This window comes from Balearica regulorum, chromosome 1 (assembly GCF_011004875.1).
Source record: "Balearica regulorum gibbericeps isolate bBalReg1 chromosome 1, bBalReg1.pri, whole genome shotgun sequence".
NCBI classification, from domain to species: Eukaryota; Metazoa; Chordata; class Aves; order Gruiformes; family Gruidae; genus Balearica; species Balearica regulorum.
Window position 1 is genome coordinate 61,165,156 of NC_046184.1, and position 23,002 is coordinate 61,188,157.

General features: G+C 37.1%; 1 protein-coding gene across 1 annotated transcript in view; it reads left to right on the forward strand.

The window, feature by feature from the left end:
* Positions 1-23,002, forward strand: part of SLC41A2 (solute carrier family 41 member 2) — a 61,576-nt gene that overhangs the window by 24,000 nt on the left and 14,574 nt on the right. Inside the window, exons 7-8 of the mRNA XM_075754321.1 lie at positions 8,736-8,883; positions 9,456-9,535. Of these exons, the coding sequence (XP_075610436.1) occupies positions 8,736-8,883; positions 9,456-9,535 (228 nt within the window). The remainder of the gene's footprint in view (positions 1-8,735; positions 8,884-9,455; positions 9,536-23,002) is intronic.

Sequence of the window (23,002 nt, forward strand, 5' to 3'; positions counted from 1 at the left end):
AAATGTATATGACTATAATTATTATTATTATTATTATAAGCATGCTCAGATAGTAGCTGATGTAATTAAATGCTTGAGTTTCACAAAGCAGATGTGAGCTTGGAAAATGAGAATGAGGAACTAAAAAATCAGTCTTTTTCTTCCTGTTTCTTCATCTCCCCCATGAAGAAACAAAAAGTGTGAAAACATTTTCTCACAGGAGGAGAAGAACGCTCAGAACAATATTTAAAATTAAATTATTGCTGCAACTGACTCCTTCCATAGAAACTATTTAAAGTATATTTTGTTTTAAATTGTAGGCAATTATACTATAGTATACCACAGGCCAAATTTTGTGCTGTCCATAATTGTTTTACCAGACATGTTGATATCACCACATATATTCTTTACATCTATGCTTATCATTCAAGCCTTTTTATGTAAAAAATTGAGCTGTTCTCTGTAAGTATTACATCATCAGTCAGAAAAGGTATCTAATAAGACTCCAGCTACCTTGGTGTGACTTGTCATTTTTTTTCTTAATTTTCAACTGATGATTTTATATTTTCAGTACTTGATTGTTCATATTTAGAAATTGTTGATGTGATACCAGCTTAAATGTATCAGTGTGCAATACAGCCATTTTTAGTATTTTCTATATTTTTGTTAAAACTTAAATTGTATTGTTTATTTCATAACTATATTTAAATACTTTAGATTAAATTCTAATAACTTATTTCTCAAAAACTTCCTTTAGATACTTTTTTAAAGTAAGTTTATAGATTTACAGTGAAAAGAAAATTAGTGAAGATTTTTTTAACCTCTCCTCTTTCTTTTCTCCTGAGGGGAGGAACAGAGAGGAAGCCTCTATTCTTATGAAATTTGGTGTCTCTAGCTAATGCTAGGACTGGAATAATAATTAGAGTTTAGGCCACTGGAGACTGTTTATCTAGATTTATTGCTATGCCCAAAAGTCTTACTACACTGGAACATTGGGTTATTCTGCTTAAAATAGATTTCATGTCCCAACAATTGATATGTTTGATTGGAATTCAGTTCAAAATCAGGGTTTATGCTAGTCATTGAAGGGAAGCCAGGGAAGTTGGTATACCAGCTAGATGGAAAGGAGTTAGCTAGGAGAGAGTTAATTAGGATTATTGGCATGTACTAGCTAGCTGTGTAAGTGTAGAGTTGGAAGAGGTTGCCAAATTTGGGTTAACACTCAGATTAGATTTGGGGCTAGGGTTATGATTAAAATTTATTCTACTCAGGACCGTGTCTGATTTAAAATAATTAATGCTAAACTTCAGGCTTTAAATGTTAACTAGTAAGAATTTCAAATCAAGTTTCTTAGAAACTTATGCCGTGTAGGTCAAACTTCATTTTGCTTTTTAAATTTTTCTTTGTAAACTACATTGTAATGAATACGCGAGTGATTTTTCATTTGTTTCCTAAATCTTTTCCCTACAAATAATAGTTTCTTATGTATTTGCATTGTAATGTTCTCTATATAATTGCTTAAGTTGAACCCATATAACTCAAAGACAGTAAATCATTAATACTGAGTCTTACTGTTTTTAAACAGCTTCCTCTAGTCCGTTCCAATCTTTTAATTGTGGCCACAGGCAAAACTTAGTTACATGTGCTGGTATTTTAATAGTAGCTATATTTGTCATTTGTAAATAAACAATATATATTATTTTGTGACTATAGCTAGTACTGTTTCCTATGCTTTATATAAATTAGAGATAATATGTTTCCTTTATTAAAGGAATAACTAATTACTACTAATATTTCAGTTTCTCCTAAAACATGCCCCCCCCCCCCCTTTTTTTTAATCTAAAAAAACCCAAACAACTAACACTCAACCCCAATAAGGAGATGGGGAAAGAAACTTGGACTTCTTTCTTCCTTTTGCACATTTCCAGAAATTTACCTCTCTAGTTACAGATGGCCTAATGTATCCCAGAGGAATAAAAAAAGAAGAAGGGCCAGTTTGAACTGATCCTTTGCTACTTTTACAGCTGTCATGGCCACTCACATTTTAGTCAGCCAATGCAGTTGGAAAGCAGATCCCACATGTGTGTAGGGGGAAGGATTAGTGTGCTCAAGTATGCTTCTAAGAGTTACTCCCATTTTTCTTCCTATATGTTCTTCTGGAAATACTTCTCCTTTGGTGATATATGTAATTACCTAGTTAGCGCTAAAATGACTGCTTCTGCTCTTTATATTTTTTTTTCAATGTCTTTGTATTTCTTTCTCTTAGGAAACAGAGTCTTTCTAAAGCAAGAAAATACCACAAAGCCCTTGGAAATGTGTGGTTTCCAAGATGCATGTATCTGAACATGTAATAAGGAATAAAAGTATGGAGTAGCTTCAGCTCAGGAGAGGTATATAAAGTTGTGAATGGCAGGGAAGAGGCATTCAGAAAATGATTAGGCAACAGATTAAAAAAAAAGTTAAAGAAACTTTTACACAATACGTGATTGGGATGTGGAACTTACTGCTGTGGTGTATTGAGAGGACCAAAGTGATTTTAGACAACTCTTTGGATAAACTAATCAAAGAATCCACTGAGGAATATTGAATGGACAGATGCAGACAGAAACTTGAGTGATGAAAACCCAGAGGCAAACAGCAGCAGAAGCTGGCAGAGCACACTGAAAGAAGCATCACTCTAAACTTGTCATTTTCTTTTCTTCTTTCCACAAGCCTGAACTGTGACCATAGTCAGACACAGGATACTGGGCTATATGAGACCTTTGGTCTCACCCAGCACAGACATTCTTCTGTTCTTTCTGTCATTTCCCGGCTTTCTCAATGCAAGAATAATCATGGGAATAATGGGAATGTTGTAAAGAAACTCACAGTTTATGGGCTGGTAATGAAGCAGGTGGGATTCACCCCTAAACTGTATTATGAATTAACTATTTCCCTCTATGATTTATTAGCCTAACTACTCAAATATACTGCAACAAATTGTAAGTTTCCGGCTCCTTTCTGCAGAAGAGTTGTTTTCAGCTAACAAGACTGGAAGGGGGAAATTCTTTCTGTACAAGCTTTCTGTTTGTCTGTAACAGAGCTGTATGCCTGTGCTCAGCCTTTGGTTTGAGAGGATGCTTCACAACATACCCAGAAGAGGTAAGGGAAAGGACTGTAGCATTCTTACATAGGCAAGGGCCAAATCAGTCATCTTTTTTGGCCACCATCACAGATTCACGGATTGGTAGGCATTGGAAGGGACCTCTGGAGATCATCTAGTCCAACCCCCCTGCTAAAGCAGTATCACCTAGAGCAGGTTGCACAGGATCACGTCCAGGTGGGTTTTGAATATCTCCAGAGAAGGAGACTCCACAACCTCTCTGAGCAGCCTCTTCCAGTGCTCGGTCACCCTCACAGTGAAGAAGTTTTTTCCTCTGTTCAGATGGAACTTCCTGCGTTCCACTTTGTGCCCATTGCACCTTGTCCTGTCACTGGGCTGCGCTGAAAAGAGTCTGGCCCCATCCTCTTAACATTCTCCCTTTACATATTCATAAGCGTTGATGAGATCCCCTCTCAGTCTTCTCTTCTCCAGGTTAAACAGACCCAGCTCTCTCAGCCTTTCCTCGTACGAGAGGTGCTCCAGTCCCCTAATCCTCCTCGTAGCCCTCCGCTGGACTCTCTCCAGTAGTTCCCTGCCTTTCTTGAACTGAGGAGCCCAGAACTGGACACAGCACTCCAGATGTGGCCTCACCAGGGCAGAGTAGGGGGGGAGGATAACCTCCCTCGACCTGCTGGCCATGCTCTTCTTAATGCACCCCAGGATCTCATTGGTCTTCTGGGCCATGAGGGTACATTGCTGGCTCAGTGCAGAGCTTGTTGTCCACCAGGACTCCCAGGTCCTTCTGCGCAGAGCTGCTTCCCAGCAGGTCACCTCCTGATGTGTACTGGTGCCTGGGGTTATTCCTCCCAAGGTGCAGGACCCTGCACTTGCCTTTCTTGAACTTCATTATGTTCCTCTCCACCCAACTCTCTAGCCTGTCCAAGTCTCGTTGAATAGCATCCCAGCCTTCTAGTGTATCAACCAGTTTTGTATCGTTAATAAATTTGCTGAGGGTACACTCCATCCCCTTGTCCAGGTCATTGATGAAAATGTTGAATAAGACTGGACCAACCACTGACCCTTGGGGCACACCACTAGCTACAGACCTATATATATAATTTCTTGTAAGTTCATCTGAGTGCTTTAAAAATAATTGCGAAGCGATCAAACATGGGGATTCAAGTAGTGAAAGGTTAGCAGTTCTTTCTGCCTTAACAACTCCCTAAGAACTGTAGCTGTGAATCCTTGTCAAGTAGCTGGGGGAAAGCACTAGAGGGCTCCCCAGGATCGTCGCTGGGACCCGGCTCCTGTTCTTCCAACAGAAGACGGGAATGCTCTGCAATAGGAAGACTCGGTATATTGAATGTGGAGGTCCGTGTTGCTTGACATTTGGCAGTAATGATCCGAAGACTTCGTTTAAATCTTTGCTTTTTTCTCACAGAACGTGGCTTAAATATATGCATTTATCTCTTATGCATGTTGCATCGCTGAACTAGAGGATTAATTTATAATGCTGTTTACTAAAGGGATGAGGGCTTAAAGTAAATGAAGATCAGTTGAGAACCTTGTCTCTTTCCTCTTCCCTCCTTTTTTAATTTAAGGTCACAGCCAGAAGTTCAGCAAAGAGTTGAGTGCCTGTAGGAGTTGATCTTCCACTGTGGGATGGTACAAATTCTATAGCAGAGCCAGGTTGAGCAAAATTCCTTTTACCATGTAAGCTACCTGCTATATATCTATCAAAAATGGAGTAAGGTGAGCCCTAGAAGAGGAGTCATTTATTCCCTCTTCCCATTCTCCAGCTATTGCAGAATACATTTTCTTCTTCTGTGAATTAAATGTGAAGAGGAAGATGGCCAACCCTTCCTTAAAAGACACATCTCAATGTTAACATCTTTTTTAGATTCTTATAGTGTTCTATAAGAATCTATAACATCTTTTAGATTCTTAAGGTGTTCTACGATAGTCTCCCATAGCTAAAAAAAAAAAAAAGTCCCATGCTCTGATCCCAAGATTTAAACTGAACCTGAGTAGTTTCACTGGTCCTGTAGGTAACTGGAGTCTGTCATTGCTCACTTGTGACAGATTGTGTAATATCATTCTAAACTATTAATTGCTTCCATAGTTCTGTGTTTAATTCAACTTAGTAGACAGGCAGTAGAATTTGAAGTTCTGGTAGGGAACAACTGCCTTGCCTTAATTTTTACATCACCTTTGCTTTAAAAAAACTGGGCAGGGTGAATTTCAGTTGTCTGGTCTAAAACTTGTAAACAGATTCATATGTGTACCTGATTTCCTCCTCGTTTAGCAGCATGGGGATGGTTGGTAGCCTATTTATTTTTTATTTATCATTCCCTCCAGCACTTCAGAACAGAAAATCCCAATAAAGTGCTAGTATATTATCATAGCAGAAGGCTTTTTAAAAAAGAATCTAAGCTCTTGTTCTGTCCTGTCCTTGGAGATCCCCCACTCCTGAGAGCCACTCCTGGCTTTTGCTCTTTTCAAGAAGAAACTTATGACAGTATTGCAACAATGGGGTAGCTTTTACAATCCATTTTACGTCCAACTCCATTTAAAGGACTCAGGTATGAAACCTATTTTGTAAGTTTTCTCTGCACTTTTTTCCACAGTGAAATTAAGACATTTATACATACTAAAATGTTGAACAATAAGGGTAAAAAAAATGAACTCCTCTCACTTGCTGTTGACTCAGAGGAACAAAGCTAAGACATTGCTGAGTAGTCTTGAAAGTTCTGTCTTAGTGTGTAAAAAAACAACCAACCAACCAAACACTTGTTGCATTTTGTTTCCTATCTTTGTCTTTTCTATCACCATGCACTTTGGTTTTATTGCTATAAAACACATATTCACCCTCTTGAAAGTTCATCTAACTTTTGCTTTGTTTGCTGTAAAAATGACGACTTATGTCATTTTATGGATGCATATTTCTTTTTTCCTGTAGCTGCTGTTAACACACTTAAAATATGTTGAATTCAACTAGTGAAAGGTTTGATAATCAGCCATGGGTTAGTCATGTTTTCTAAGATTTGTAAAGCTGCCCTTGTTTCTGACTACCTGCTGACTGCTGAAATAGTTCTGTTGCACTGCAGATATAAATTATATTTATTTTGGTTATAGTTTATGAATCATTATGCACTAGCGAGACTGTCTTCTCATATTTTTTCCTTTTTTTAAACTTCTTACAAAACATTTCTGTGGCAGAGTGACATATGTGTATGTATATTTTTTATTTTACATAATTATTATTTATTTAGAAGTTACCTATTACATAATTATTGGTTAGTATTCATTGTTCATTTGCTGGACTGATTTCTGACACATCTGACTGATGTGCCTTTTTTTTTTTTTCCCCCCCAGAGGAAAGGAATTGTATGCTATACTTTACTTATTTTTACTGTTGTTTGTAATTCTTGGACTACATTCTTGGACTAGCTCTCCAAGCTTGGAGATTAGTGCAGATAGTCAAATACTCTCCCTTTTTTCATGAACAAATTCTAACAAGTTCTTTAGTTGTTAGTGGCATTAAAAAATAAATTATCATAAAAGGCATACTTTTTTAAACTTTAATTTCCTTTCCTGTGTTGGTAAAAGTTCTGTAATAAAGAGTGCAGTGGGCTAATTGTTGATGTACAAGTGAAAGAATTTACAAAATTAGTGATCAATTAGAGTAATGCTCACTATTGCAACTGTATTTTGCTGTTGAATGTTTGTCTGCAACAGAGGATCTTTGCTGACCAGCAGACTTTTCCTTCTAAAGAAATTGGCAACCTCTCAAAAAATGTGGCAAAACCTTGGAACTTGTTTTGTGCCCTTTTATGTGTTACTAAACATACTACATTAGAGCTGTTCTCTCATTCTGACCTTTAAATCAGTTATTAGGCGTCTGGTACATGCTAATGCCTCACCTTGGTTCCATGTGAGAGGAACAGAGAGAGAGGGAGAAAGAAGAAGTAGCAGGGATACAGTATGATTTATGTCTTGAGGGGGGAAAAAAGCAGAGAGAGAGGGGAAAGGGAGAGAAGTTTCAAAATTGTAAATAAATAGGTGTAGAATGAATGATGCCTTTCCACTTGACCAATTTTAGTGCACACAGGGATCTTCATTGCAAGTGGAGGGAAGGATGTGCTTACCTGGGCAGTAAGTAGTTCAAGAACTTTACATCAGCACATTTTTGTCTTTTTTTATTAAGTATGATAAAACAAAACTATAATTATCAAATAAAGGAGTCATGTATTGTGTGTACTCTTTTGAGTAAGAACTCTTTACATTAGGCCCACCTCTTAGTTCACAGAAAGAGGAAAAAGGAGGAAAAAAAGGCACCACAAAGGAAGAAGGAGATAATATACTGTAGGATAGTTAGATATGGAAAGGAAAAAATTACTTCTCTTTTGGGCTTTGTCTCATTCTAATAGCTTTCTACTTTAGCTCACCCTGTGAAAGATATCTTACTATCTTTTCTGCTGGCTCTGCTGCAGAGGTTGTTACCAGTCAATGCAGAAGGATAGTAACTTCTAAAAATTCTACAGCAATTTTTCCGGGAGTAATTTTAGCTCCACCAAGATAGCATCAAAGTAGTAATTGCTTGAAATTTGCAGCCTTTGTAATAAGCCATAATACATGGGTGAGAATACTTTCTTATATACTAAATATACTTCTTTGGTGAAGTGTTTGTGTGTTCTATATTAACCACTTCAACCTGTTAATTTAAAATACATTTTGCATTAAGACTTGTCTAAATTCTGAAAGTTTAGACAATATATATTTAATATTAAATACATGGCCACATTTCTCATAAAACTAAATATATGAAAAATTAGAATGTTTGCATAGTTTTTATATTTTTATATATATATATATATATGCATTTGCCATTAGGATAAATTTTCCATTATTTACTTCACTGTTGAATTAGGAAGTCTTGGATCACTGTAATAGCTTCTGTGAGGATGGGATTATAAAACCAAGTAATATGAAAAAAATAGTATTCTTTCTGTGGAGGTAGCCTTTTGCCTTATAAGCTCAGCTTCATGATGGTACTCCTTGGTGTTTACTGTTGTGTTCCTATAAAATATGATGCAGTTCTGATGGATAGGCGCAAACAGCAGAATTGTGGCTGTGAATTTTCAGACTCAGATTGGTTACAAAACAACTAAGCTACTGATACAAATGTCTCAATATTACACATTATGCTTGCATCATTTTAGATGTGCTGTTTCTGGGAAGATTACCATACTATTTGTGCTTTGGAAAGAAGGGGGTGTACATATGCTATGAATTTGTGTATAAACAAAATGCTTTTTCAATATATTCAGTTTCTTTTTTGTTTTGGTAGGTATGTTTATATTCCATATCCTTATTGCTTTTTATCATAGAGCATCATACAAAAATCCTTTTCAAAATTCCTTCTTTGTACAGATAGTTCTGTCCTTGAGAAGATGGGAGACAGTGATCACAGATAACAGATGGTAACCACATTGTTTAGTGCAGTAGTTGAAACTTTACGTACAGCAGTGATAAAGGCTATTAAAATTCCTCCATTGCATGATGTAGATTATAATTTCTTTTAGAGTTCTAAATTAGGAAAAGCATATAGGAATGTCTTGAAAGTAAAACAGGGGGTTTTTGTTTGTTTTTGTTTTTTCTATTATTATTTTAGAGACATATTACTATGTATCTCCTTTGGTTGGTGCCTTTTTTTTGGCTCTGACTCCGATGGGGATTGTCATAGCTGCCAAACACCCAGCTACCAGAACTGTTCTCCATTCAGGATGGGAGCCTGTTATAACTGCCATGGTTATAAGCAGGTAAGTCTATTTGTCTTGCTTCATCTTGATAGTCATCCTATGTCTCTGTATATCTTATTTAACACCTGATTGTACTTAAAAGAAACATTTAAGGAGCCTCTAGAATGTAGAGTGTGAATAAACTTTAATCTTCCCAAATCAAGGAAGTTAAAAGTTAAGTCACAGGTCGGAATGAGTGGGGGAGGCAGCAGTAGCCTGTGGCAATGACTGAGCAGAAGTGTGCCGTATCAAATGGAGGAAATGGTGAGCTATTCATCTCCTGCAGTTTCCAATCAAGATTACACACCGATCTAAGAGATTATTTAATTCAGTGAAAGTTATGAATCTTAAAAGTGGAGTGTTTGGCTGAAATTCTATGGTCTTTGTTATACAAGAAGTCTATTTTAATATATAAATAACTATAGTGATGTTAGTCTGTAGCTGAGAAGGAGGTAATGGGGTGGGGAGGAAAGATGAATTAAGAAGAAAATTGTGGCTTGAAGATGTTCTAAGGCAGATTGCTAAAAAACGTTTTTAAATACTAATTAATGTACCTGCTTGCCTTATTCTAAATATTGTTCTTTGGTTTTCAGTATTGGTGGCCTTATTCTGGACACAACTGTATCTGATCCTAATTTGGTTGGAATTGTTGTTTATACCCCAGTAATTAATGGTAAGATTCTGACAAGATTATGTGCTACTATATATCAACTGATATACCTTAGACTGAGAAAAGTCTATTATAGTACATTTCTGTTATGCTAATTAGTATCATCTGCTACATTATTTTCAAGTTTTGATTTTTATGTAAATGGCAGTTTATTTGAACACCTAAGGAATTCTTCCGGATCTTATTTACTGTAGCCATTAAAACATGATAGAGAATGTGAGAAGTAGGAACCTAAAGTATGCATTAAGAAATAGCGTAAATATTGAGGTCATATATTCAAATGTTAAATGATCAAATATTATATTGAACTGGTTATGACTGAGGAAAAATGTAGATAAAATTTTATTTCAAAGGATTTTCTTATGAACATCCAAGGACAAATTTTCAAAATAGTGATTTGTTATCTACATGTAACGTACATAGATATCAGAACTAACAGGAATGCTGCAGGCAAGTAAATAGATTTCTCGAGAAAAATGTGTGTTGTTTCCCATGCTTGGTATGCATTTTCCAGGTGTGTAAGAATATATTTCTGAAAATTTGGTCCTTAAGTGTTCTATCATCTAAGGATAACCACAAGGCAAATATTATAAGAACAGTTAATATCTCTTAGACTGATGCAGTTTGAAAATGCAAACTTTTGAGCTTTTTTCCCCCTTTTTCTACAGTATCACAGGGTTGATACAAATATAGTTTGCAATAATTATAATCACCAGCTCGGATCCCACTGTATTGCTGCTTAGCTGTTCTTTTTCCCTTTTATATTTCTCCATTTGATTTCTTACATTATTTTGCACTTTTACATATTGTTGATTTTTAAACCATTTCTCCAATTATCAAGATGATTCTGACTTCTAATTTTTGGCTTACGAAGAACTTTTGACTTAACTTGGCCTTTGCAAATTCCATATGGATATATTCTATTCTGTTTTCTAAGCTATCACTTAAATGAATTACAACCACTTGTTTTCCACTTTGATAATAAAATGTTACTATGGACACTGAGTTTTAGTTTTGAACCACGTTGCCCTGATATAATTAATTTTCCAGAGGTTGCTAATGGAAATGTAGCATGGGATAGCACCAACACACTTTGCTAAGCTTTATTACAACTGAGAATTAGTATATCTATTGCTGTGCCCATTAGGCAAGCTGTTCAGTTAGAGAAGGAAATCATATTGTTTTGACAGAAGCGTGTTCTTGGCAAATTCATGTTAGCTCTTGTTTTACAGCTTTCACATCTTCTAGATGCTTATAAATTGTATTTTTAATAATTTGTTCTAATACTTATGTAGGAATAGAAATTCCACTCATATACAGATTCCCCAGATCATCCTTTTTGGCCCCTTTTTAAGATATATTTTCTGTTTTCCCCATTACAGCCCTCTGGTATTCTCTAATCTCCAATTATTTAATCAGTTTGCAAAAATGATCACTGATAATTCATGGATTGTTCATCTAGCTCTCTAAGGATGCACTAAATTTAATTTACCCTCAGGCCCTACAGACTTAATACATATCAGCTTGTGATCAGACATCACCATTTTTATGAAAGCAGTACACAAAAGGAATCAAGTATTTCAGTCTTCCATGGAGCATGTTGCTTGTTCTTCTTTCCCATATATTTCCTTTCTTCTCACTTTTACTATGAAGCATTTCTGTGTTGCCATTTGTGTTCCTTGCTTACTATAAATTCATTTTTACACTTCAGCTTTTATGCTTCCTTGCCTGTGCCTTGTCTTTATATTAATTTGAGATTGCAAGTGCTTGCACACCTTTTGTGTGTTTCCATTTTGATTTCCAGCTACCTAAAGAGCAGGGCAGACATGTTGATCTTCAACATTTTTCTGCTTTACATCTGAAACTTGTCGTATAATAGTCCTTTTTAGTAACCCCTTAGATTTGCTTCCTAAGAGAAGAGGATTGTTTTTCCTTTTTTAGGCAGGTGTACCCAAACCAGTACTCTTACCAGTGGTCCTGCTTTCCTAGATGACATCCCCTGATTACACAAGCTAACAACTGTCTGGTGATTGTTTCTTCCTGTTTCCCCATAGGCTTCTATTTCTGCTCCAGTACAGAACCAGAATACTTCTGGATTTTCTCTATAAACTCACTTATTCTCTAGACTCACTTCTAGACTTGCTACCTACAATGGATACAGGCCTTTCTCAAGGCCTCAGGCTCCTACCAGATGTTGCAATGATGATGGTCTTTTACCCTGTAGCAGTTATGGACTGCTTTTGTAAGTGGAACTATGCATCCTGTTCAAGGTCATTTTCTTTCACAGAAATTGGCTGTGAAACCTGGATTGCCTGCATGTTGACGTTTTACCTTTTTAACATTTTTAGCTAATGATTGGACTTAAGTCAATAATATTAATTGCTAAGAATGACAGCTTACTATAAACATGCCTCTAGAGAAAAGGGTAAATGTACCACTTTGGTTTTTATTTTCTCTTATAAGTTTATCAACAGCATTAAAGCAACGTGCCTACATTCTTTTAAACTATCTTTAGAGAAAAAGAAATATCAAAAAGCTGTACATAGCCCTGGATCATCAGCTGACAAGACAAAACATCCTTGATAAATTAGGCAAGTGAAGAGAGGGAAGGCTGGGGCTATTGGAGCAGGCAGGGAGGGAAAGGGTCTGGGAAGGCAGGGACAGCAAGGGTCATGCTTGTCGGTGTGGCAGTCCCACAGTGGTCCTGTGGTGATGATTCCTGCAATGATTGTAGCACCTCCATTCAAAATGTTGCTTTTTCATAAGAGGTTTTGTATTTCTAGATCGTTCTTAGCCTTTGGCATCTGCCCACTGGACTATACTACACAATGCCTGAGACTGTTATTTTCCAAGCTACACGAGGTGCTTTACTCTGTTGTTCATCTGGGTTTTTCATGCTTAGCTCCTTCTTTTCTTGTTATGTATAAAGCAGTTTTCGCCAGTTCTCAAAGTTTAAACTTTTTCAGTGACTGTAATGGACCATCAGTGGGTTGTTTGTATTCCTGTGTTTGTATTTTCAGGACCTTTGCTATTATCCCAAACTTAAACTCTGCATTGTAAGAAAAGAAACCTCATACCAAGCTCCATTTCTGAGTTCTTAACAAGGTGACAACAAGCCTAATAGGCCAAGACTAATCTTGCAATGCCAGCATAAGGTAAAGTTAGCGTAAGGCCTGTGGCCCATTACTAGTGTTAGCAATACTACTTTTGCAGTGCCACTGGGTGACAACAGAAGCACAAAGGAATCTGGTTTTCCCTCATCCACAAAAGAGCAGAGGGGAGTAATGTGCAAGTGTTGTATGCGCATGTGGTAACCCTCACAACCCTCAGAACTCTAAGGAGAGAGGTATTTCTATTGGAAAATATAGAGTAAAATATATTCTGTGTAGAAGATGCAGAGTTTTATGGTACACCTCCTAGAAAAGGAAATTGTAGGTAGGTGATTTTTTTTGGTTGCTGTTAGATTAGCCTCTCTTGGGTTTCATAATTCTGCTGGCACCTTTTGATATTGCTGGTCAGTATAGTGTAGTAAACTGGAGTTTAGGAAATCTTTCATTAAAAAAGCACATCTATTGACGCTCATTTACTGACATAAAAGGTGTGCTAGACCACTTAACAGACGGCTTTTTAAATATTACTGTTGCAGAAAGCTTTCTTTACCAGTGCTTTCCTGGCCTTGGTATTCTCATTGTAAACCTAAGTAGTGAAAGGAGCTGAGGGTTTTCCCCTTAAAACACTTTTCAGATGCCTTTTCCTTTCTCTTACCTTTAAATTTGCTACTCCTATGACACGGGAAACCTGAAAGAAACCAGGGAAACCTGAAAGAATTATTGTAATTTATTGGGATTGTGTCCAGCGAAAATTTGAGGACAGTGTGAATTTGTCCAGGATTTCAAGCTGTCACTGGTTTTTTTTCAGTGCCAGTTGCCATATCTCGAAATCCTGAACAGCATGCACTGCAAAGTTGTCAGGTGTTGGGCTTCCTGTGTTTGCCATTAAGTAGCTTTCAACTTGGTCCTGTCAGGTGACTTGCATATTCTTAGATGCGAGACAAATTACTTCATCACATATGTTACAGTGTGGAGCCATAAATCTTTTAGTTTAAGAAATATTGGTCTGGAATTTGAGCGCCTCAAAGGTTCCTACCCCTATTAACAATAACTGCAAATATTTGCCAAGAATATTAAAGCAGATCTTAAGCAGACAGGCATTTATAGTCAGCTTTCCTGCTGGTGGCCAGAAGTATTTTACAACCACTTTTCCATTTCCCCCATTAAACACATTTCTTGAGATGAATAATTATTTTTAATTCTATGGTTGGTTGGGTTTAATTGTAACTCTGCTTCTTAAAAATAAATAATTCATTCTGTGGTTTCAGCCATTGTGGTACTTTAAAACTACTTCAGATTTAGATGTTTGCGTGTGATGTACTGAAGTTCTGAATAAAATAACTCAGCACAAGCATGGCTGTGCTTCAGCCTAGATACTAAAGTTGATCTTTATGTTTTCTAATGGATGAGATGGTTAAAATTTGCAAATCCTCTTACAGCATCACAGCGTGTTGAATTTGGCTCAGGAATTGCAATTTGCAAGTAACTGAATTCCTTTTGTGCAGAAAAAAAGATAATGCCTTAAACAATTATATGCTGCTGAATATGCAGCTGAAATGAACTAAGGTGCAGTTGCCAGATAGAGCCACTTTCCTCTCCATTTTTGTTGTATGCTTAAACAAAACATTGTGAGATATCTTCTAAGTATTTGCATTTCAGGAGTTACTGCATAATAACAAACATGTTGGTAGACCTTACCCCATTTTTATGCATTTTGTAGAATGGAGGTTCTGCAGATTAATTCTGAAAACATCTGAAAATCAGAAATGTTTGGCAGGCTTTATGTAGAAAAATTTGCCTTTACAGATGGTTTGAAGCAATACTCTTTAAGGGTAACATAAAACTGTTGTAGCATTTCTTACTCATGTTGTAAGATTATTTGATATCTGGAGGGAATAAATGTAGATCAAGGAATATGAGAAACCCATATGAGAAAATCTAACACAAAACTTACTGAATGTCTGCTGTCTGGGAGATGAAAGTTAAGCTGTGTAGTATATTCCCCAAACCATACCTTTTTTATCTATTAGTAGGATAAACTGAACGACAAACTTTCAGGTTTTTCAGAGAGCTTTAGCTGTAAATTGGGTGCTTTGGAGAATATGGAAAGAAGATACCCAGAAACCATTCATCCTTAAAAAAGAAAATGCATTTCTTAATAACTTTGTGTATTTTAATTTCTTATAGCATAATTGTACTTTCAGCTTTCACACAACAGAGCAGTGCTTTGATTAGAAGATAACCATTGTCTCAGACAGTTGAGCATCTGAAATTTGCCTCTGTAAATTACAAGGGAAAGCATTAGTATGGTAGTGGAGCAATTTGGCTGGGTAGCAAATTAATTTTTCTGCATCCTGAATTGGAGAGAATGTGATAGTCTCTGAAGGCACCTGTACTATATGAGAACTTTATAATTCATTCTTTATTTTCACACGGAAAAGGAGGAGGGGACATTTAATTCCACTGCCTTATTGGGTGATGATAGTTTTACTACTTTTTAGTTGCTAGCCTGAACATGTAAATCTGCATATTCTATGCTATTAGAGGCGTGTGTACTTTCTTTAACATCTTACTTGTAAACTTTTTATAAGATTTCAGTAATTATTAGTTTTCATGTTAAAATTATATCCAGAATATTTTCATTTTTTGACAATCAGAGAACAATTTTGAATTAGGCATAGGAAAGAAATTATTTATAAGCCAAATGAAACATAAACTACTCCATTTTAAAATGTAATAGTTTGCATATATAATGGTGTCTCAAAGACTTGTCTTAAAAAACATCCCTGAAAAGCTAATAATTTCCAACTGTTTTCCCCAAAACATTTTTAAGTATTAAAAAAAATGCTACAAAGTGCAAAGGAAGATAGAAGAAATATGGATGAAAAAACAACATTAAAAAAAGTACCTAGTTAAGCTAGGCTTCTATTCCAAGTATTTCATTTGCATAAAACATGATTTTTTGAAGTTAGTGATAAAGAGGTCAGGGCAAAAATTGATCTTGAATTTTCTGAAGGATAATCTGATTATTCAAAAATTTAGAGTTTTTAGTCACTATTGTAACTAAGATTCTTTCCCTTCCTTTTAATTTCATTTTTGTAATACAAATGACATCCAAGACCAAGTTGTTGTTAAACTCCAGAAAGACTAACTGGGACAGCTGACTATTTTGAACCATGGATTGTACACAGGAGTGCACAAAAGTGAGAACGTTCTTGCCTTCATTCTCTTGATAGATTTACAAGAAAAATCAAGTTGGGAATTGCGTTGGCTTAATTCTTCCCTTATGTTGCGTATCAATTGATTTTTGTCCCAATGCACAAGCTATATTGTAGATGCTTGGAACAACATGGTATTCTGTCGCGGGTTAGTCTCTCTCCATAGAACTCGACTGCTAAAAATGTTTATTCTTAATGAATTGATACGCATATGGCTTGCCATTTCTACACAATTATTTGTGTGCCCTATCATGCAACTATTCTTTGTAGTCTCGTGAACAGTTCTAGCACTGTTCATTAAAGCTGAGTATGTAGGCTTTATTTTGTGGTCTCAGTGCTTTCATAGGAGGCAGGAACCTCCCTTCATTTATATATATTTAAGAAAAATTAAAAAAGGAAGAATGAGATAGGGACCTACAAGAGAGAAAGTGAATCTATAAATAAGGTAGTTGAATACTACTTTAGAAAATTGTTCTTCCCTATCACAGTTCTCCTCTGGTGCTAAACAATTTCCTTAAACCAGATTTTTTATTAATTAGTAATAACTTAATTATTCTCTTTTTCTGGAATCCCTGATTAGAGATTCTGGATCTGACCTGCAGAAATACTAAACATTTATTGGTACAAATGAAATAATTGAGAAATCTGCTTTAAATACTAAAACATTGTGGGGGGGACACCTTAAATATTTTACATTGGATATCCAAAACTGAAGAATGCTCTTTGCAGAGAGTACAAAAATATCACTTCACAGGCATGTTTTAAAAATAAATGCATTAATGTTTGTAAAGCACTCAGATTTATAGTGACAAGCACCACTGAAAAGCAGAAAGGAAACTAGGAAGTCTCTATTCAGTCCAAGCTTTGAATTGAATAGTGCATATTAAGTAAGATTATCAGGTATTCATCATATGCTAAGGATAAAGCAAGTTATCAAAGTAGTGTTTAGTTAGGCAATACTTTGTGGCATTGAATTAGAGATCTGAGAAGAAGAATAGTAGTTGTATTATTTGACTGCATCATAATTTATACCAATTCTACCCATAGAGCATTTACAGATAGGTTAGAGGGCTGCATCTATGATGAACTTTGGCTTTGTAACACCTTGATTCTGGGTACCTGGCCTTCTGCAGATAAACTAAAACCCTGAGCAAGGGGCTCCCAACGATGTCTGAAAGACAGTGAGCTACCTTGGAAAATCACAGGAAGAGAAGTACCTTGTCTGCTCAAGATTCAAAATTTAGAGTCCTTTTCTAAGGTTAGGTGAATACATCTGTTCTTCAAAAGCAATAAGTAAGTAGTGCTTGCTCTCCTCATTTGAAACATAGCTGAAATAGAGTTGGGAGGAAGAGGCGGCTTTATTTATTTTTTTATAAAATCACAGAATCATTGAGATTGGAAGAGAGCTTTTGAGATCTACTCCAACCCCCTGCTCAAGCATGGCCCTCTAGAGCAGGTTGTCCAGTACTGTGTCCAGTAGGGTTCTTAATTTGTCCATGGATGGAGACTCCACAATCTCTCTGGGCAACCTGTTCTAGTGTTTGACCACCCTCACCATAAAAAAGTGGGTTTTTTTGTAGTCAGATGGGATAGCTTGTGTTTCAATTTTTTTCTCATTGCCTCTTGTCCTGTCAGTGAGTACTACTGAGAAGAGCCTGGCTCTCTTGTCTTCATCCCTCCCCTCAGGTATTTATATATAATTATTACTATTATTATTATTATAATAACAGCTTGTCTTATATTTATATAAGATCTTCCTGAGCCTTCTCTCCTCCAGATGGAACAGTCACAGCACTCAGCCTCTCTTCATATAAAAGATGCTATAGTCCCTGTGGCCCTGTGTCAGACTCACTCCAGTGAGTCCATTTCTTGTACTGGGGTGCTCAGAAATGGATGTGGTACTCCAGATGTGGCCTCACCAGTGCGGAATACAGCGGAAGCATCACCTCTCTGGACCTGCTGGTGATGCTTTTCCTAATGTAGGCCAGGATGCTGTTGGTCTTCTTTGCCTTGAAGGTGGATTTCAGGGTCATGGTCAACTTCTTGTCCTCCAAGACCCCCAGATCCTTCTCTGCAGAGCTGCTTTCCAGATGGTCAACTCCCAGCCTGTACTGGTACATGGGGTTATTCTTACTCAGATGTAGGACTCAACAAGCTTCCTCTTGTTGAACTTCATGAGATTCCTCTCAGCCCAATTCTTCAGCCTATCCAGTACTCTGAATTGCAGTACAAACCTCTGGTTTATCAGCCACTCCTCCAGTTTTCCCTGTTTATCAAAACATGCAGTGTAAGATCTGAGGAAAAAAACAGCTTGGTGTGTTACCCAGAGCATTGGGTGGTCCCAGACTAGTCTGCATCAGCAACACCCATCCAGCTTCCCTTAACTTCTGGTTTTTTACCTGTAATGAGGGTTATGAGGCACAGATTTGCTTTGAAATATTCTTTAAGATGCATTGATGTAAAGTACTTTTAATGTGGTTTTCAGAATAGCATGGTTACTGCTATTATTAGAAAAAAAGTCCTTTTTCTAGATAATGATTAACAGAATCACACCCGTAGGCCTATACGCAAATACATGACATGATTTTGGCTCTACTTTGAATATGGTTTTCCATGCTTGTTAGACAAAAAAGAACTGTGATAACAGTTTTCAGAAGAAGTATTTATTCTTGCTTAGCCCTTAACTGGCTCGATAAAATGATGAGGTTTTCAATTTTCTTTTAATGTAAGTCAGCATGACATCCTTCACACTTTAGCAAACAATGTCTCTTCTGCTTATTGACAGAGGCACTCTCATATTGAAGTTAAACACATCTGCTGTTCTGAGAGGAATGCAGTAACAGTTACAGGATTTTACTTTTGAAAGAAATTATTTTCCTCTGTGTTGTAGTTCTCAGGAGAATGAAAAGAAGCTAACAAAATTAGTCTTTATAATAAAGTATTTACTATGATGACTGTTTTCTGGGAAAAAAATATTCTGACTTAAATGTTCATGGAAACAGTCTTCATATATGTCTACAGAGATTTTCATCATATGAGCAGCTACTGAGCACATGACCATTTTATGCATTCAGAAGATGCTGAGAAGCTGTCAATTTTGTGTGTTGACATCTTGTCAACCTACACAGTTTTATCTGTTTTCTGCTTCTTGCAGGGATCTAATTGATCTAATACTGCCAAGATAGCTTCACATGCACAGTAACTGCTGTTACAAAACAAACTCAGTATCTCTGTACATATTGAAGCGATGCATTCAGTGCAAGCACAGCTTTATACAAGTCATTCTATGACCAGCAAAATAATGAAACTCTGATTTGTATTATATACAAATATAATTGTTCTATTATATACTTTCCATGCTGATTTGTATCCTGAGTTTTAGAGCACCAGATAGCCCTTTCAACCCCCAGTGTTTCCTATGGCCTCGTGTCCCTGCAATACCCACTGCTCACAACATTCTCTCCATTCTCCCTCTCCTTTCCACAACATCATTGCTCCCCTTTTGTGTCACTGAACTACTGGCTGAGCAAGAGTCATCGTGCTTAGTTCCAAGCTAGGTGCTGGCTGGCCAGCTGGCATGTTTATGCTGTTAACTATACAGCTCATATTACTGCCTTTGTCTCGATGAGAGCGTGGGTTTGAATCTTTCTGTTTATTTACCTAGCCACTGTTTCCTTTCTGTTAGCTCCTTTAACCATAATTGGAGGTAGTTAGTATCTCTATCCTTGTGTCAGACATGGTTGAAATTGGCCCAAAGGTTTAAAAATAATTACAAGGAAGAATTGGTAGATGAATGGACAGAACTAAAAAGCAGTGTGACTGCTGCTGTCCATCACCATACGTTGTCAGCTGGTTGAGACTGAGCAGGGTATATGGATTCTAGAAGCTTTTTACACTACAGTACACCTGCCTATCTTCTATGAGCTAAAAATATACCACTGATATTTGATTACTGAGACTCAAACCAAATGAAATTTAAAATAATTTTGCTTAACATATAAATATTGCATTTCAAGTTAGCTAAAATAAATTGTATATGTTCAACTTAGCTTTAATTAAAATATAAAACAGAATGTTACACCTCTTCAAATCACACTCCACACTGGCTGTTTTGCCAGTGTTTTTCCTTTTACCAGTGTCCCATGACTGGCCAGTTTGTTTTAGCATCACTTTTAATACTTTTCAATCATTTTTCTTGTTATCTACATGCACAATAGGGCTTGGGGTATACTTTTGCTAAACAATGTTTATAAAAGTAAAAAGATTTTTGATTAATAGCTACCCATCAAAGGATTGAAAACCAATCTCATACCTTCTTTCATAGACTTGTCCATGTCTCTGTTGTCCAGGGTTTTTTATTGCCATTTCAAATGGGCAATTTTCCATTTTCCTTAATTCTTTTCTCTCACTCAGTTTCCCTTGTTATTAATTAGGGAAGGAAGTCCAGATCATCTATCTTATTTCTGATTGTCTGAATTTGTTGAAATCGGGGGGGAGGGGGGTGTTGTGCCAACATGATTTATGGTTGCATTGCTACAAACCTCAAAGCATACCTTAGAAAACAGCCCTATTTACTTCTATCTTTTATTTCTTGTCATGCTATAATAGATACGGATAGTGAGAGAAGAGTTTACTAATTTTTTCTTTTAATATTGTTGTGAATATCTCAGTTATTGAAGTTAGCCTGCTTGTAATTACCCAGATTGCTTTTTTCCCCCTTTTTTTTAAGCAGAAACTGTTTTATATTTTCCAGTCATATGGCACCATTCCCAGCTTCGTAGCTTTATTAAGAAGCAGTTTTACATAACAGCTTTTTCATAATTCAGTCACAGAAATTATCCCATCCTCATCCAAATGTAGTGCATTGATCCTTAGTTTTATTTCTGTCTCCCTTTCCATACCTTATTCTCATTTGTCAGAAGTCTCAAAATCATTGTTCTTAATCAAAAGACAGACTTTGAACCCTACTTAGATTGGTTTTAATTGGTTTAAACCCTTTTGTAGTTTATATAAATCCCTTATTTTACTTATGATTCTGTAGTTTGTCTGAAAAAAGCTACTTTTATTTTAATTTTCTTTGCAAAGACTGACTCAACCTTTTGGTAGTTCACATTTTGTCCCAATATCTCCTGACTGGGAAGATGCAGGTAAGTTTCATAAACAGTCCTTCCTGCCAACTCCATGACATTTTCTACTTTATTTCCTGGTATAAATTTGAAGCCTTTCACTTAAAAGTCCTACACCCTTGTTAGGGTCTGCCCTTAATTGTTGTTAAGCAGTGGTGAGACAGGAAATCTTTGAGTTCCCAATCCTAGATGTTTGTCCTAACCACTCCATAGTCCTCAAAAGAATTTGGCAAATAGTGTCTTCTGGTGACCACAGACATTTGTTCTGCAGCCAAACAAAGCCCTAAGCATCAGATAAACAAATCAATTCAACTACAATAAACAAGGATTTCCTCCTTGGGGCAAGATCTGCATTACTTCTGCCTAATTGTATCTTCTCAGAGCAACCCATGGCTATGTAAAGCATCTGGGGAAAACAAGTATATGCTTGATATGCAAGTAGACAACTCTAGAGTATAATAGCAGTAGGAGAATTTTATCCTAGTGCCACTGTATTCTGTAATGCAGATATAACAAATTGATTTAGTTTTCTATTCACTGAAGTAAAAATTCATACAACAGCCCAGGCTGGAAGGGACTTCAAAAGATCATCTGATTCAACTCTTGATGAGAAAGGGAGCCTAGATGAGATTATCTATCACCCTGTCCCATCGCGCCTTGAAAACCTCCAGTGGTGGAGACTCCACCATGTCCCCAGGGTGGTTGTTCCAGTGAATGATTGTTCTAACTGTAAAAAATGTCTTTCTTTTATGAAGATGAAAGCTCTTTTGGTGCAGCTTGTACCCATTGCCTCTTGTCCTCTCCATGTGCCTCTGTCCTCTTTGTAGCTGCCCTTTAAATACTGGAAAACTGTAATGAAGTCTCCCCTGAGCCTTCTCTTCTCCAGGGAGAAAAGACCTAACTCCTTCCATCTTTCCTTAGAGGGCAGGTTCTTCAGCCCTTGGATCATCTTTGTGGCCCTCCTTTTGATCTTCTTCAATCTGTCCACATCTTTCTTGAATTGCAGGGACCAGGACTGGACATAGTACTCCAGGTGTGACCTGACAAGTGCTGAGTGGGATGATCATGTCTCTATCTCTGCAAGTAGAGATGGGTGCACCCCAGGATCTGATTTGCCTTTGTTGCTGCAGTAGCACACTGCTGAGTCATGTTCATGTCATCCACTAGGACCTCCAGGTCCCTTTCAACAAGGCTGCTCCCCAGCCACACATATCCTAGCCTGTACTGAGCTTTTTGGTTATGTTGTCCCAGGTGCAGGACTTTGTATTTGTCTTTGCTATTCTTCATACTGTTCTTGCTTGCCCACTCTTCCAGCCTGTCCAGGTTTCTCCGTAAGAAGGCTCTCCCTTCTGACGTGTCCACCTCACCACCCAGTTTAGCATTATCAGCAAACTTGGTGAGGGTGCTTTCAATCCCATCATCCAGGTCATTTCTGAAGATGTTGAACAATGTGGGGCCCAGAATCCACCCTGGGGGATCCCACTTGTGACAGCCTGCCAGCCTGAGTAAAAACTATTGATCACCACCCTCTGGGTGCGACCTGTTAGCCAATTTCCTACTCATCTCACAAACTACCCATCCAGTCTGTAACTTGCCAGTTTGTCTAGGAGGAAGCTGTGGGAAACTGTCAAATGCTTTGCTGAAGATGGGTGTGACATTTGCCCTCTTCCAGTCATCAGGGATATCCCATGGTCCCCATGACTTTTCAAAGATTATAGACAGTAGCCTTGTAACAATGCCAGCCACTTCTCTTCACATCATAGGGTGGTTTGTTTCATAGAAATCTTTTCTCCAATGGGAAGTATATCAACAGTTGTCACAGAGAAGGTAGGATCTCCATCACTACCATTCTTTTAAAAGTCAGTTATTCAGACACTTGTCCTTTCAACCTAAATTACGAATGGCAGAAGACTAGTTAATCCTGCTCTGTGGCAAAGGGAATGGATAGATTAGCTCTTGAAGTCTTTTCCAGCCCTATAGGGCTGTGTTTGAAATCTGCATTTATGCTTGTGGTAG